The sequence below is a fragment of the Rhipicephalus sanguineus genome, chromosome 2 (assembly GCF_013339695.2).
Source record: "Rhipicephalus sanguineus isolate Rsan-2018 chromosome 2, BIME_Rsan_1.4, whole genome shotgun sequence".
Classification (NCBI taxonomy): Eukaryota; Metazoa; Arthropoda; class Arachnida; order Ixodida; family Ixodidae; genus Rhipicephalus; species Rhipicephalus sanguineus.
This window is the reverse complement of record NC_051177.1, coordinates 41206939-41221990: the sequence shown is the minus strand read 5'-3', so window position 1 is coordinate 41221990 and position 15052 is coordinate 41206939. Positions and strand designations below refer to the sequence as shown.

The 15052-nt window shown below is 43.5% G+C and overlaps 1 protein-coding gene across 1 annotated transcript in view; it reads left to right on the top strand.

Moving 5' to 3' along the window:
* Positions 1–15052, top strand: part of LOC119382799 (helicase POLQ-like) — a 39407-nt gene that overhangs the window by 10036 nt on the left and 14319 nt on the right. The window contains exons 9-14 of the mRNA XM_037650656.2: positions 1105–1341; positions 5532–5673; positions 6578–6682; positions 7631–7826; positions 9121–9275; positions 11433–11528. Of these exons, the coding sequence (XP_037506584.1) occupies positions 1105–1341; positions 5532–5673; positions 6578–6682; positions 7631–7826; positions 9121–9275; positions 11433–11528 (931 nt within the window). The remainder of the gene's footprint in view (positions 1–1104; positions 1342–5531; positions 5674–6577; positions 6683–7630; positions 7827–9120; positions 9276–11432; positions 11529–15052) is intronic.

Below are 15052 nucleotides of genomic sequence, written 5' to 3'. Positions count from 1 at the left end.
CAGCCGTTGCTGCACTTAAAATCTTGCTTGCCCATTTGGGCGGCTAGGGCTTCGGCTTTTGCGGTCAATGCAGGCCCATTTACAGGAAGGTTTGCACTTCTAGCGTTTTTCAGCCATTCGAGAAGCGCTTTTTCCACTTCAGGATACATAGAATCACGATTGCGCTTTCGTTTGGCTGAGAAACTCTTCTCGAAGCCGTCCAGTATGGCATCCTTATTCTTCAGAACAGTTGATAATGTTGACGGCGGTATTCCGAATTGTCTTGCGATTTCAGACTTCTGCCGGCCTCCTTTTTCCACCTCACGTATCAGCTGAACTTTCTGCTCCAATGTCAGACACTTCCGTGCGGGCACCGGCGGTGTCATTTTCACTTGACGGTCACTAAAAGCACACACGATGCATACACACAACGCCACGGGTTCACACAGACCTCGCACAACACACGTGCACGAGTGCGTTCCAAACACGGATGGAAAAAACCCAGGGAGCACGCCAAGGCATTGGCTCTGTACTGGTCACGTGACACCACCGGCGTAGCCAGTGGCATAGCAGGGAGCAGCCAGCATGTTTACAAAGAGCGAGTGCCTCCGGCGGTCGCCTCCGTACCGGAGTAGGGCGCGGAGGAGGAGGGTAAGATCCGCGCCGCGGAGACCGGCGCCGCGGCCGTCTGCACTGGCGCGCTTTAGCCCGGCAACGCTAGCGCGAACATTGCTCGCTCAGCGCAGATAAGGCCGCTTGGCGCGGGTCGTGGACGAAAAAAGCGCGCAGGCACTTCGGCGGCCTGGGCGGTCGCTCGCCCGCTCTTAGCGCCGCCGTGAATACGCATCGGCAACTTGTTACTTCGCATTAAGCAGAGCAAGCTATCGACATGCTTCGAGTAATCCGGTCTAAAATACACGCATTTGGGTCGGGACTACGTGACACTTCGATAAAAGCGATAATTCGAATAAAGCGACTTCGTTGTAACGAGGGTTTACTGTAGTTAAAGCAGAGCACATGCTGTTCAGTCTTGTGGGTGTAGCCAGATCATTCTTGGTCTTAATTACAAACACAATGATTTCAACAAAGCTGACACAACAGTGCAGTTATATGGCTATATTTCAGGTCATTACTGAACCATAAGCGTGAGCAGAAGGAAGCTCTGCTGCAGACGCTGCGTACAGAACTGGGCCAGGTCTGTCGGGTTTTGCGGCAGACTCTGCCCATGGGTGTGGCCTACCACCACAGCGGACTGACGGTGGAGGAGCGCCGCATTGTGGAGGATGCGTACACTTCTGGCGTGCTCTGCTGTCTTACGTGCACCTCGACTCTGGCAGCTGGTGTCAACCTGCCAGCCAAGAGGTGCTGTCTCTTTTTACTTTCTTTGGCTTTACTATAGTGCTGGTAAATTTTGACTTGTGAAATGGGAAACTGAGGTAAAATAAGAACAAGAAAAAGTCACAGTTTCGCATCAAGGGCGAAGCAATGAATGCGATAGCAAGAAATTGGAATGTCACAGGAAGAACGGCGTGCAGCTAGAAACTTGCTGTGTGCTGCTCAAGCACAAAGGATGCAGGAAAGGAAAACACACAAGGCGAGTGCGAACTAACAACTGTCACAGCTCGACACTTGCAGCGCGCTGCTCAAACACAAAGAAGAAGGCACGAAAAGAATGCTCAGGTATACATGGGACGAGCGCGAACTGTCACAGTTGTTACTTCAACTAACCCCTACTTTGGCTCTTCTAGCTAGCAGATCACTCCTTTCGCAAACACGGCCGCTGCAGCGAGCAAAGTGACCTTCATGTGGTGTATCGCTTCAACGCAAACTTTGCGGTGAAAGCACAAGACGTACTAAACTCCCGTCAAGAGATAATCGCGCAAGCACAGTCGACCACGCCCTGTATGTCAAAGTACAAGTCGAAGGCGCACATTCCAACTCCGGCGAAACAATTTTAGGATTGGGGACCCAAGAAATTTGCGAGCCGCCAAGATGCATGCGCAGAACGCAAGCCACTCTAAGACTCTTGCGCTCGTGTTGTCCCAAGACCCTGCAGCACCTTCTTTTGGGTGGAAAACAAAACCTTAGAATGCGCAACCTCAAGAGAAGAAAATAAAGACGGCGCTTGGCCGTGGCACGTGAAGCCACGACTCGCGTTCTCCTGCGGCCATCGATTCTGGTCACTAAGGTAAAACTTCATTGGGCTCTAGTTGGTACATATTCCTGAGGCTAAAATTACAGTGCAAACGCACTTCTTTGTCCTTCTTACTTCTCTACTTTTTTGTCCCTGCACCCATCTGAATATAATTTCATGTCTTCGCGTATCTAATACACTATCATCCTTGTTACACGTTTTGGTTTAGAGCTGTTGTGCACGTCTGCGGTAAGTTTGCCTTGGGCTTATATATGCATTGGCGTATGAAAGAATGAAGCAGTTGTTAGTCAGCGTTTGTGTCATACGTTTCTTTTCTTCATCGGTGTCTTGTGCGTTTGCGCTGAAATTTTAGCCTCAGGATTCTGGTCGCGGTGTAACATATAGACCGTGATTCTCGTTCAGCCGTCTACAAGAGCCAAAGTGTTCCCACTAGCTCGTGCCCCCACGAGCCACGGGAGGCTCTTCTATTTCCCTGGCCGTTGCGCTACAACCCCAAAATGGAAAACTAGCGTGGGTTGCCAACGATACAATGCAAACACAGCGCGGGCAACGATGCAGCATGGCCCGCGTCTCGCGTAATTTTAATTTTGCCACGTGTGGCGTCCTGTGTGTTTCACCCAACGCCGCGTGTGTTTGTATTTTGCCGTTAGTATCTTGGAGAATGAATGAGGCATGGCGTACTTGTCTAAGGCAGTTGTCTAAGGCGTACTTGTCTAAGGCGGAGCGAGGAGTTGCAGGTTCAAAACCTCGGTCGAGCGGTTCTGGATTATTTTTAGGGGGTGTGCGAATATTCAAAATTTCGAATATTTTTTTAATAGTGTTTGCTATTCGATTCGGTTCGCACTGGAATTTTACTATTCGAACAATTCGAACTTCCCAAAGACAAATACAGTCGTCCGATTGAAAGTGACCCCTTCAGATTTTTAATATGTTTCACCTCATTACACTCTCGTATTGTGGCGAATCTGCCTTTCAAGCTCCGTTACGGTCGAACTTAATCAAGACACAGTCAACGTCAGATTGGAAGTGGTCCCTAGATTTTTAATATGCTTCACTTCATCACACTCCCGTCTTGCGGCAAAGCTGCCTTTCAAGCTCGGCTACAGTCTCAAATGTATTAACTCAAGAAAACGCTGGTTCCAACATGGAGATGAAAGATGTGGCAGAGGTGGGGGCTCAATTAATGCTGTTTTGGACCTGAAATTTGGGCAGGAAGTCTGAAAAATCGGACGCTGAAGCTTTTTAGCATTCAAAATTTCAGATGTTCTTATATATTGACGTCTACGAGGCAGATTTGGAACTCCGGACTTGAAGGGAGCACACCCTTCTCCGCCACATCAGTTGGGCTTCCACAGAAGTTGAAAGAGGAGCAGAGGCTGAGGAAATGGCATCTTTGCCTATCACGTGTAATGTGTTGTCGGCAACACTTTGGTTGCACCAAATCATGTACATAAATACAATTCGGCCTCTACATCGCCTTATTCTTGATAAGACAACTATGAAACGCCGCCCCGCCAGCGCTTCATCAACTTAGCGAAAAGAAACACTTTCATGTTGTGATCTCATAAGAATATGCTTAGGAATTCTCTCCAACTTTTTTTTCTGCAATTTCGCTTCGAAGTATTAAAAAAATATTAGAGAAATATTCGAAAAATATTCTATTCCATTCGCACTCACACTTCAATATTCGAATTCGCTTTGCACCCAAAATTTTGCTATTTGCGCAGCTCTAAGTATTTTTGTTAGTTGCTTTTATTTATATCATCATCATCATCATCAGCCTGTCTACGCCCACTGCAGGGCAAAGGCCTCTCCCATGTTCCGCCAATCAACCCGGTCCTGTGCTTTCTGCTGCCACGTTATACCTGCAAACTTCTTAATCTCATCTACCCACCTAATTTTCTGTCTCCCCCTCACGCGTTTGCCATCTCTTGGAATCCAGTCTGTTACCCTTAATGACCACCGGTTATCCTGCCGACGTGCTACGTGCCCGGCCCATATCCATTTCTTCTTCTTGATTTCAACTATGATGTCCTTAACCCCCGTTTGTTCCCTGACCCACTCTGCTCTCTTCCTGTCTCTTAAGGTTACACCTATCATTTTCCTTTCCATCGCTCGCTGCGTCGTCCTCAGTTTAAGTTGAACCCTCTTTGTAAGTCTCCAGGTTTCTGCTCCTTAGGTAAGTACCGGTAAGATGCAGCTGTTATATACCTTCCTCTTGAGGGATAGTGGTAGATTACCATTCATGATTTGATAATGCTTGCCGAATGAGCCCCAACCCATCCTTATTCTTCTAGTTATTTCACTCTCATGGTTTGGCTCCGCGGTTACTACCTGTCCTAAGTAGACGTACTCCTTTACAACTTCCAGTGTCTCGCCACCTATCGCAAAGCGCTGTTCTCTGCCAAGATTGTTCCACATTACTTTAGTTTTATGCATATTAATTTTCAGACCTACTCTTCTACTTTCCGTATCCAGTTCAGTAATCATGAGCTGTAATTCGTCTCCCGCGTTACTCATCAATGCAATGTCATCAGCGAATCGTAGGTTACTGAGATACTCTCCATTAACTCTTATCCCTAACTCTTCCCAATCTAGGGCCCTGAAAACCTCCTGTAAACACGCGGTGAATAACATTGGAGAGATCGTGTCTCCCTGCCGCACGCCCTATATATATATATATTTATATATACATACATATACACATCCGGGACATGACGGTGACAGCGATGGCAAAAATCCCCCAAGAGTGTCCATATAATTGCTATAGCAATCAAAGAAAGATGCCCGTGTATTGCTGTGAAGCTGCCTTCCTTGCATTATCGTAAGCAGTACCGCATTATCGTAAAACTTCTGCACCAAAAATATGGTAAATTCTATAAAGTGTTTTATATAAAATTGTATGATATAGTATTGAACTAATTCCCGTTTTTCTGTGAGCTGTATACATACGAGTTTGACTGTAGTCTCTATTTGTGAATGTAATGCGAATATAGATTTCGAAATTTTGATGCATCAGTTGTGTGCACTCGTACATAATATTGGAGCAAGGTGAAAACAAATTTCATCTCTATGGGTATACACACATTTCTGTGGGTATTAGTACTTTATTTTGTCCATGTGGGGGGAAGCTGCCTGTTGACTCTTGTGAACTCTCAAACGGCAGTGTTAAAGAAATGCTAGCACACACTCATACAACAAAAATTACGGTATTCACATTTGAGGCTATGTAAACATAAGCAGGTACCCTGAACTTGAAGGATTCTTGGTGGTCTTTCAATAATTGCCTGAAGTAATGTTTGGTATGTCCTCGCTGACCCATGCAACTATACTGCAGGATATGTGGTGATGTGTCAATAGTGCCGAGTCATGTGCAAGCATTGGTGGTTTGTTGCAGAGTGATTCTCAAGTCGCCATACACTGGCACCGAGTTCCTTACTCGGAGCGTCTATCAGCAAATGGCTGGACGTGCTGGGCGAGCAGGCATGGACTCTTCTGGAGAGAGCATCCTCATTGTACCCAATACAGATAAAGAAAAGGTGCCGTCTCACTTTGCAGTAACACACGGATGGCATTCTAATCGGTCAGATTCCTCATTCTAATGTAGTTACGCTGTGCAAAAGGCATGAAGGACTAGTGATAAGTGAATATTCGGGCTTTTCGAATATTTGAACGAATATTACAGTATTCGAATTCGCCTTCAATAAGAATTTAGGTTATTCGAAATTTCGAAGTATTCGAAATGAACGAATACATGTATACATTTGACCACACATAACCCCTTGTAAAGGTGGTTTCACTGCACCGTCTGGTTGCTGTACCGTGAAACAACCCATCCAGGGGAAATCTGTACTGCCGCGAAGCCACACTTCAAGGTTAAATGTACATATTTTTTAAAGTTTAAAAGCGTGTTTTATGGGATTATATGCGCTAAGTATTGTAATTTTTAAATTGTAACATATTGCACCACTTATAACTCCACTGCTATTCAAATCTTGATACTATTCAAGGTTGCTTCCACTTCATTTCAAACCAAAAAAGTGACATTCACTCATACCTAGTTCCATTCCCTAAAAATATTGTGCAAGGGTCATGACAAAAATGCTAATTTTTCTTAATAATATGCAGTAAATACTATTCGAACTATTCGATTCGAAATTATTCGACCAAATCACTGTTCGCTTCGGATTCGCTTCAGATTCGCTTCAAACCTCAAAGTCACTATTCGCCCATCCCTACGAAGGACAAAGTGAAGAGGACAACTAATGTATTGACTTTAAAACTTTCAAGTAGTGTGCACTACTAGTCCTATTTTCTTTGTCCTAAGTCCTTCGTGCCTTTCACTCAGTGCAACTACATTAGTATGTTGTAACAACTAGCTCAATAGAAGTTTTGCTGAACAGATTCCTCAACATAATTTGTCGCCTCTGCTTGTCTACCTAGGTGCGGAAGCTTCTGGAGGCTCCAGTTGACAGCTGCTATTCCAATCTTCTTCAAGATGAGCAGAAGGCCCTGAAAATGTTGTTGCTCAGTTTGATAGGACTGGAAGTAAGTTGAGTAGACTTTCACTGTTTGTTCAATCGATGCAGTGTTTGGCAATTGACACAGTGTTAGTTTCGTCATGCTGCATTTAAATGTAGCAAGCAAGTTCAGTAAGTAAATCACTTGACTGCTGTACTACGGCGATAGTTGAAAGATGACAACCATGTTTTTGTGTGTTATATACCAAGTAGTATTATTATGCCTTTGAAAAGAAAGGTGGTATCATCAAATTAAGGCATCAGATGTAAGCTTTTTATACTCTAGTTGGCACTGAAAGGAGGAATTGGAATTTTGAATCCCATTTAGTGTGGCAGAACAGATTACCACTTGACAGCTAATACTGGTGCTGTTATGTACTACAGATTACTTTTATTGATTTATTTGCTGTTTAAGCCGTAGATTACTGTAGGCCATTTCTGTGGTACTTGTTATTAGGAAAAGAAGTGCGCAGCATTCAACACATTGGCAGTTATGTGGCTTCACTAGAATTGCAAATGCAGACATTTACAGTTGCCCAAACAAGGGGTTTGATAAATTATGTAATGGTTAAAATTTTCTTCTAGAAGCCCCACATGCAGCTGCAGTAATGTGCAGGGATGGTCAAAAGCCTGCAGGCCATGCTGCCATGGGAATACATGGGATAGCAGCCTGCGAACTTTTGAACCCCCCTTCTCCCCTGTACATAATACGGTAATTGTGTTACACAATCTATGTATGTTGAGATTTGTGGCTCAAATAGGTAATTGGAGTAGCAAGAAAATAAAAATCAGGGAGTTTATAGTATTAAGCTCAGATTGAAATGCTTTTGAGCACTAATGAGAATAAGGTTTGAGCACTGATGAGAATAATGGCTGTTTCTCAAGAGGTTGTGCAAATTTGTTCTTTCCAGTGATGATATTTCATATATTTTTATGCCATTTAAAACAAAGTTATAAACATTTGGTCTCTCTACAGGTTGCCAAGACCGAGGATGCTCTTTCGAAAGTGATGGAAGCAACCCTTCTTGCTCTACAACAACGAAAGGAGGGAAAAGATCCACTGCAAACTCTTCACCAAGCTCTTGACGACCTTAGTATGGCGGGCCTTGTCTTGAAACACAATCCCAGGGGAGAGCTACGTGCTACCCCACTTGGCTGTGCTGCTTTCAAAGGTAAGAGTTGACACCTTGTACTTCTTTTAAATTATGCATAGAGTATATGCATCATGGCTAAGTGATAGTTGCCTGCATCAAAGATACTGACTGTGCTTTAGAAGTACAGCTGTTTTGCTTGAATGTGATCTTAAACGATTGCTGCCCTCCAGCACCATTTGGGGCATCAGTGACTACCAGTGTCTGTTTACATAGCATGGGTATATTCAAAATAAATGAGTAATGCAGAGGTCAACTGATGACATTTGTAGTCATTCAGCATAGAAACCAAAGAAAAGTACTTATTTCACTCCACTCTCTGTCTACCACCCCTAATTTCAAAGACTGTATGTGCTTTTTTGCACTTCCATCAAGGTGAACTCTTAGCACTTATTGTTAAGAGCTCCTTGTGTGGAGAAGTATGCATGCCCACAACTCTTTACTCTTTGTCACACATTCAAGAGTGCGTATTGCCAGTGCTACAATTATGTGATAGAACTTGGAGTAGTTGCCGTCTTGCACAACTTGAAGTAACAAAAACAAAAGGCTGGTGGAGAGGCAGCCGCTATCCTCATTCACAGGGTTCATATTACGTAGGTGCTGCTGAATACCCTTGTCCGTGCTTGCAAATGTTGGTGATTTGTGGCATATTTTATATTATGGAAATTGGCGTTATAATAAACAGAGCAAGAATTCATGCATTTTTGACCTCAAATATCCTAGAAAAAAAGGCAAAGAACAGCCTTTTTTTTGGCAGTCTCGAAGGAACAGGAAAGTACATACCACGGTCCAGAAATATCAAGAAAGTTCCTGAGAGGGCCAACGAAAATCGCAAACGAAATGGTTTGCTTGTGCTTTTTAACATCTCATGCAGCTGGACATGTCAGTTGGCAGCATGAATCCGGTTATGGTATACCTTTTGAGGAGCAGGACCATACCCTAGAAAGTTTAACCTCGAACTGGAATACTGACAACTGTGCTAGGAGTGTTTGGCTGCGTTTTGTTAGCAAAGTTATAGCCTAGCTAATGATGGTGGTTTTGAGTCCGAGCGATTGTTGGTGAGCAAAATTTTGGTAAGTTCAAGTCCAGGTGAGCCCTGTTGAGCAGGTCTTTCATGAATCTAAGCGTGACCGAGCACAACTGTGTAGAATTTTGGTTAGTCTGAGTCCGAGTGAGCCTTGCGCAAAGAACTTTTTTTTTTTGGAGCGAGTCTGAGTGAATTTATTTTTGCAGGCTTATGGTTGTCGACACTGCTGGTATTTGCACTGTTGCTTGACAGCACCGTTGGTGAATGCATGGCTCTGTTGTGGCACAGGCTTTATAGACCCGGCCATGGCAGGCACTCTGCAACAAGAGCTGTGGGCAGCACTATCCGCCTTGTCCCTGCGATGCCCACTACACCTGCTGCATTTGGTCACCCCAAGGCAACTGCCCACTGCCAGGCTCGATCCCCCAACCTACTATCGCTTGGTGAGTCTGGACAGTGGCATGTCTGCACGCTAGGCATGGCGGCAAGGTATACTGACAATTCCATGCATTACATGCTCTGATTTATTCTTCCATGCCTTCACAACATCTACTTCACACCTGTTGGCTGTAACTTAGTATAGAATAGTTTGACGAAGTGCTCGTATATTGAAAACTCTTACACTCAAACCTCGTTGTAACGAACACGGATATAACAAATTATCAGTTATAACTAGAGCTGTGCGAATAGCAAAATTTTGGGTGCGAAGCGAATTCGAATATTGAAGTGTGAGTGCGAATCGAATCGAATATTTTTCGAATATTTCTCGAATACTTCTAGAATATTTTTCTAATACTTCGAAGCGAAATTGCAGAAAAAAAAAGTTGGAGAGATCCTTATGAGATAGCAACATGAAAGCGTTTCTTTTCGCTCGCTAGGTTGATGAAGCACTGGCGGGGTGGTGTTTCATAGTCGTCTTATCAAGAATGAGGCAATGTAGAGGTTGAATTGTATTTATGTACATGATTTGGTGCAACCAAAGTGTTGCCGACAACACTTTACATGTGATAGGCAAAGATGCCATTTCCTCAGCCTCTCCTCCTCTTTCAACTTCTGTGGAAGCCCAACTGATGTGGCAGACAAGGGTGTGATCCCTTCAAGTCCGGAGTTCCAAATCTGCCTCATAGACGTCGATATATAAGAACATCTGAAATTTTGGATGCTAAAAAGCTTCGGCTTCCGATTTTTCGGACTTCCTGCCCAAATTTCAGATCCAAAGCATCATTAATTGTTCCCCCACCTCTGCCACATCTTTCATCTCCACGTTGGAACCAGCATTTTTTTTAGTTAATACATGTGCGACCATAGCAGAGCTTGAAAGGCAGCTTTGCCGCAATACCAGGGTGTGGTGAGGTGAAGCATATTGAAAATCTAGGGACCACTTCCAATCGGACGTTGACTGTTTCTTGGCACGTAACGGAGCTTGAAAAGCAGCTTTGCCGCAATACAAGAGTGTAATGAGGTGAAGCATATTAAAAATCTGAAGGGGTCACTTTCAATTGGACGTTGACTGTATTTGTTTTTGGAAAGTTCGAATAGTTCGAATAGTAAAATTCCAGTGCGAATCGAATCGAATAGCAAACCCTATTCGAAAAATATTCGAAATTTCGAATATTCGCACACCTCTAGTTATAACGAAGTAAATGAAGAATAGCCTTGTCATAGCTACAGTGTTAAAAATAAAAGTTTATAACGAATTTTTGGATATAACGAAGTTATTTTTGTGGCAGATGAGACTGTTATAATGAGGTTTGAGTGTATCCCGTAAGTGCTGCAAAATGGAAAATCTCGCAGGGTCCCTTATGCACTCGCCTGAGACAAGTCGGAAGGCGAGAGCCGTTCGGTGTGGCTATTTTATCATCATCACTGAAGCTTGAGAGGTCACGTGCGTGGTTGCACGCATTGCGGATGCTGTGGCTGGTGATGATAATTATAGCTCAATCCTTTGCAGTGGGTTGGCAGCTTTGAACCACCTACTCATTACGCAATTCACAGGCTGTGATGTCTGGTGTGATTCTACACTTCTGCCTTGCAATATTACATCCGTTAATGTGACTTCTTTTTCCAAAGTGGTTTCAAGCATTGCTGTAGCTCTGTGGTAGAGTACTTGACTGCCATGCACGATACCTATGTTCGATTCAGGCTCAGACCCTGATTTTATTTATCTGATTTTTATTAAGGTCATGTGAGGTTTTGTACCACACACCAAGTTTTTCAGGGCCAGCGTCTGATGAGGCACTGAAGGCTCTCGATTTGAATGGAATCGAGTCTAGGTGGCTGTGCTCTAAGCATGAATAGAAAACAAAGATGGGTTTGCCTCACAATACTAATGAGCGTTTCACTGTATGCGATGACTGGCCTTGTGCTAAGGGTAGAAAGAAGCTATAGGCATTGTATGTGAATGAAATGTTATGATTCGAACAGCAGATTCAGATTCATGTAATCGTCAAACTGCATGCGCACTGAAAGTGTAAGAAGTAAAATCAAGTCAGCTGTAGTTATAAATTCGGCTAATCCATAATGATTGCGTCTAAGAGATCTCTGAAATGATGCCATAAATTTAGAAGGTTTTTCAGCAGCGGTCTCTCCTTTTGTTGCAGTATGGCGAACTGAAAGACAGCGAGCGCCAAGTGGCTGAAGTCGTAGGAATATCAGAAGCCCTTGTCACCAAACTGGCCAGTGGAGGCTCACTCAAGGTGTGAAACAAAAGCATTCATAATTGTGCATGTCACAAGCATCAGTTGATCATCCCGTGTTCTGGAATAATAGGAATGCATGGGGCCCATTGCAGTATGAAACTGCACGCAGCAGGCTACTTTTAGCTGGTGTTTTGGAAATCTCTGTTCTGTGCCCAATTTTATCGAAATGCGTAGTCTTGTACAGTTTTCCCACCTTTCTGGCTAACTGATTATGTTATCACACCAAGAGTGGTGTTTTTGGTAGTGTAGAACACTCAAGCAGCGGAGCCATGTTCAGGTTTCCACACCAACTAACACGCCATGACAATGCAGATTTTGACTGTCTGTTAGGCCTTATATGATTTTTTATCAGCAAAAATTAATTACACTGTGTCCTAAGGGAGTCAGAAACTTTACATAGCAATCTGGGAAATTTTATTTACCCAATGTAGCCCCCCCCCCCCCTGTAAAAAGACCGAAACCCATGACGTAACACCGAGGTTCAGGTGCTAGGGTTTTGACACGAAATTCATAAATGAGTCTGAAATTAATGATAGTATATATTGATTTCTCAAAAAAGAATTTGTCAGTTTAAGTATAGTGTCACGTGGTCGTGACGTCGACGAAGGCAGCAGTCGGTGTGTCGAAGGTGAAACTCTTTATTTGGCCGAACTTGTGGCCGGGAAACGGAAATTCAAACTACAGCAATACACACGGTGCACTGATAGCGGCGAACAGAACGTTGGCCGTCGATAAAACTGACAAGCGGTCAAGCGCGTCAGCTTTTATACAGGCGCTATCGAACTTTCCAGCGATATCGCTGGTGGCGGCGTTATCTCTCGACAAAGCTGGAACATTCGCGTGCGGCGCGCACTCTTTAGGAACGTTCTAAAACAATTGTGAAGCTTCTTACACATCGCGGCGCAGCCTGCGCAGCGCGTTGCCCACAGTCTTTGTGGGTGAAGCTTCAACTCATGGAAAATAAGATGCGCGGCAATAGTGTCTCTTTTTAAGGGACACTAAAGTGAAACAGTAAATTAGTTTAGGCTGATATATCATACTCTGAAAACCCTGGTGTCGTTAATTTCACCACCATAGGTTTATCAAAAATAGATGAGAAAAATCAATGTCCAAAGCTTCACTTTTAAATTTCCTGCTGAAATCTCCAATGGTGACGTGACGGATTTTGTCACACACTTCGGTGAGGCCCCGCCGGCTAACAACAGCATTGCGGCAGACTCGTAGGCTTCCACCTCACGCTCTGGCCTGCGACGCCTGAAAGGCCTCGAAGTGGTGCATTTAGAATTTTTGATGGCTGGTCGATCCGTGTGGTGTTGCATGTGTAGAGATGTTCAGGTTGACTGACGGACTCATTGAGCAGACAGGGACATTTGGTATAGAGAACAATCAAGCATTTAATTAAAACAAGGGCAATGGAAAGAGATAACAATATCAGCTAGGGATGGGCGAATATTCGGGCGTTTCGAATATTCGAACGAATATTACAGTATTCGAATTCGCTTCGATACGAATTTAGATTATTCGAAATTTCGAAGTATTCGAAATGAACGAATATACTATGTATATACATTTGACCGCACACAACCCCCTGTAAAGGTGGTTTCACTGCAGCGTCTGGTTGCTGTGCCGTGAAACAACTCATCCAGGGGAAATCTGCACTGCCGCGAAGCCACACTTCAAGGTTAAACGTACATATTTTTTTAAGTTTAAAAGCATGTTATATGGGCTCATATGTGCTAAGTATAGTAATTTTTAAATTTTAATGTATTGCTTCACTTATAACTTGTACCCTACTGCTATTCAAATCTTGATACTATTCAGGGCTGCTTCCACTTCATTTCAAACCAAAAAAAGTAGAGCTGTGTGAATAGCAAAATTTTGGGTGCGAAGCGAATTCGAATATTGAAGTGTGAGTGCGAATCGAATCGAATATTTTTCGAATATTTCTCGAATATTTCTAGAATGTTTCTCGAATACTTCGAAGTGGAATTGCAGAAAAAAAGTTGGAGAAGATTCCTAAGCATATTCTTACGAGATAGCAACATGAAAGTGTTTCTTTTCGCTAGGTTGATGAAGCACTGGCGGGGTGGTGTTTCATAGTTGTCTTATCAATAATGAGGCAATGTAGAAGCCGAATTGTATTTGGTGCAACCAAAGTGTTGCCGACAACACTTTACACGTGACAGGCAAAGATGCCATTTCCTCAGCCTCTCCTCCTCTTTCAACTTCTGTGGAAGGCCGACTGATGTGGCGGACAAGGGTGTGCTCCCTTCAAGTCCGGAGTTCCAAATCTGCCTCGTAGACGTCGATATATAAGAACATCTGAAATTTTGGATGCTAAAAAGCTTCGGCGTCTGATTTTTCGTACTTCCTGCCCAAATTTCAGATCCAAAACAGCATTAATTGAGTCCCCAACTCTGCCACATCTTTCATCTCCATATTGGAACCAGCGTTTTCTTGAGTTAATGCATTTGCGACCGTAGCGGAGCTTGAAAGGCAGCATTGCCGCAATACGGGGGTGTGATGAGGTGAAGCATATTGAAAATCTAGGGACCACTTCCAAACGGACGTTCACTGTCTCTTGGCTAAGTTCGACCGTAACGGACCTTGAAAGGCAGCTTTGCCGCAATACGGGGGTGTGAGGAGGTGAAGCATATTGAAAATCTAGGGACCACTTCCATTCGGACCTTGACTGTGTCTTGGCAAAGTTCGACCGTAATGGAGCTTTAAAGGCAGCTTTGCCGCAATACCGGGGTGTGATGAGGTGAAGCATATTAAAAATTTGAAGGGGTCACTTTTAATTGGACGTTGACTGTATTTGTTTTTGGGAAGTTCGAATAGTAAAATTCCAGTGCGAATCGAATCGAATAGCAAACACTATTCGAAAAATATTCGAAATTTCGAGTATTTGCACACCCCTACAAAAAAGTGACATTCACTCATACCTAGTTCCAATCCTTAAAAATATTGTGCAAGTGTCATGACAAAAATGCTCATTTTTTCTCAATAATATGCGGTAAATACTCTTCGAACTATTCGATTCGAAACTATTCGACCAAATCACTATTCGCTTCGGATTCGCTTCGAACCTCAGATTCACTATTCGCCCATCCCTAATATCAGCTAAGAAGAAAACAAAAATATGTGCGATGGAAATAAAGAATGACACAGGAAACTATACAACTGGATGAAAATCTACAGGTACAGCAAAAAATATAGACAACGCGGTATGCTAATAAAATAACAATGCGGTGGAGACTAAAAAAATACAAAGAAAAACTATGAGAAAGGTCGTGCTCCTGCTTCGGAGCTTCTTGTGTGACGCAGCACACACTATTACAGTAAAAGCTCGTTAATTCGAATTCCACGGGAACGCTGAGCAATTTCGAATTAAACAAAATTCGAAATAATGAAAGTGAGCAAAAATGGGTGGATTTCGGGGGTGGGGGCACGAAAAATATTTATTGGCCAAAAAAGTCGGTGATGACCATCTGCTTCTTTTCTCTGAATGCCACAGCTGC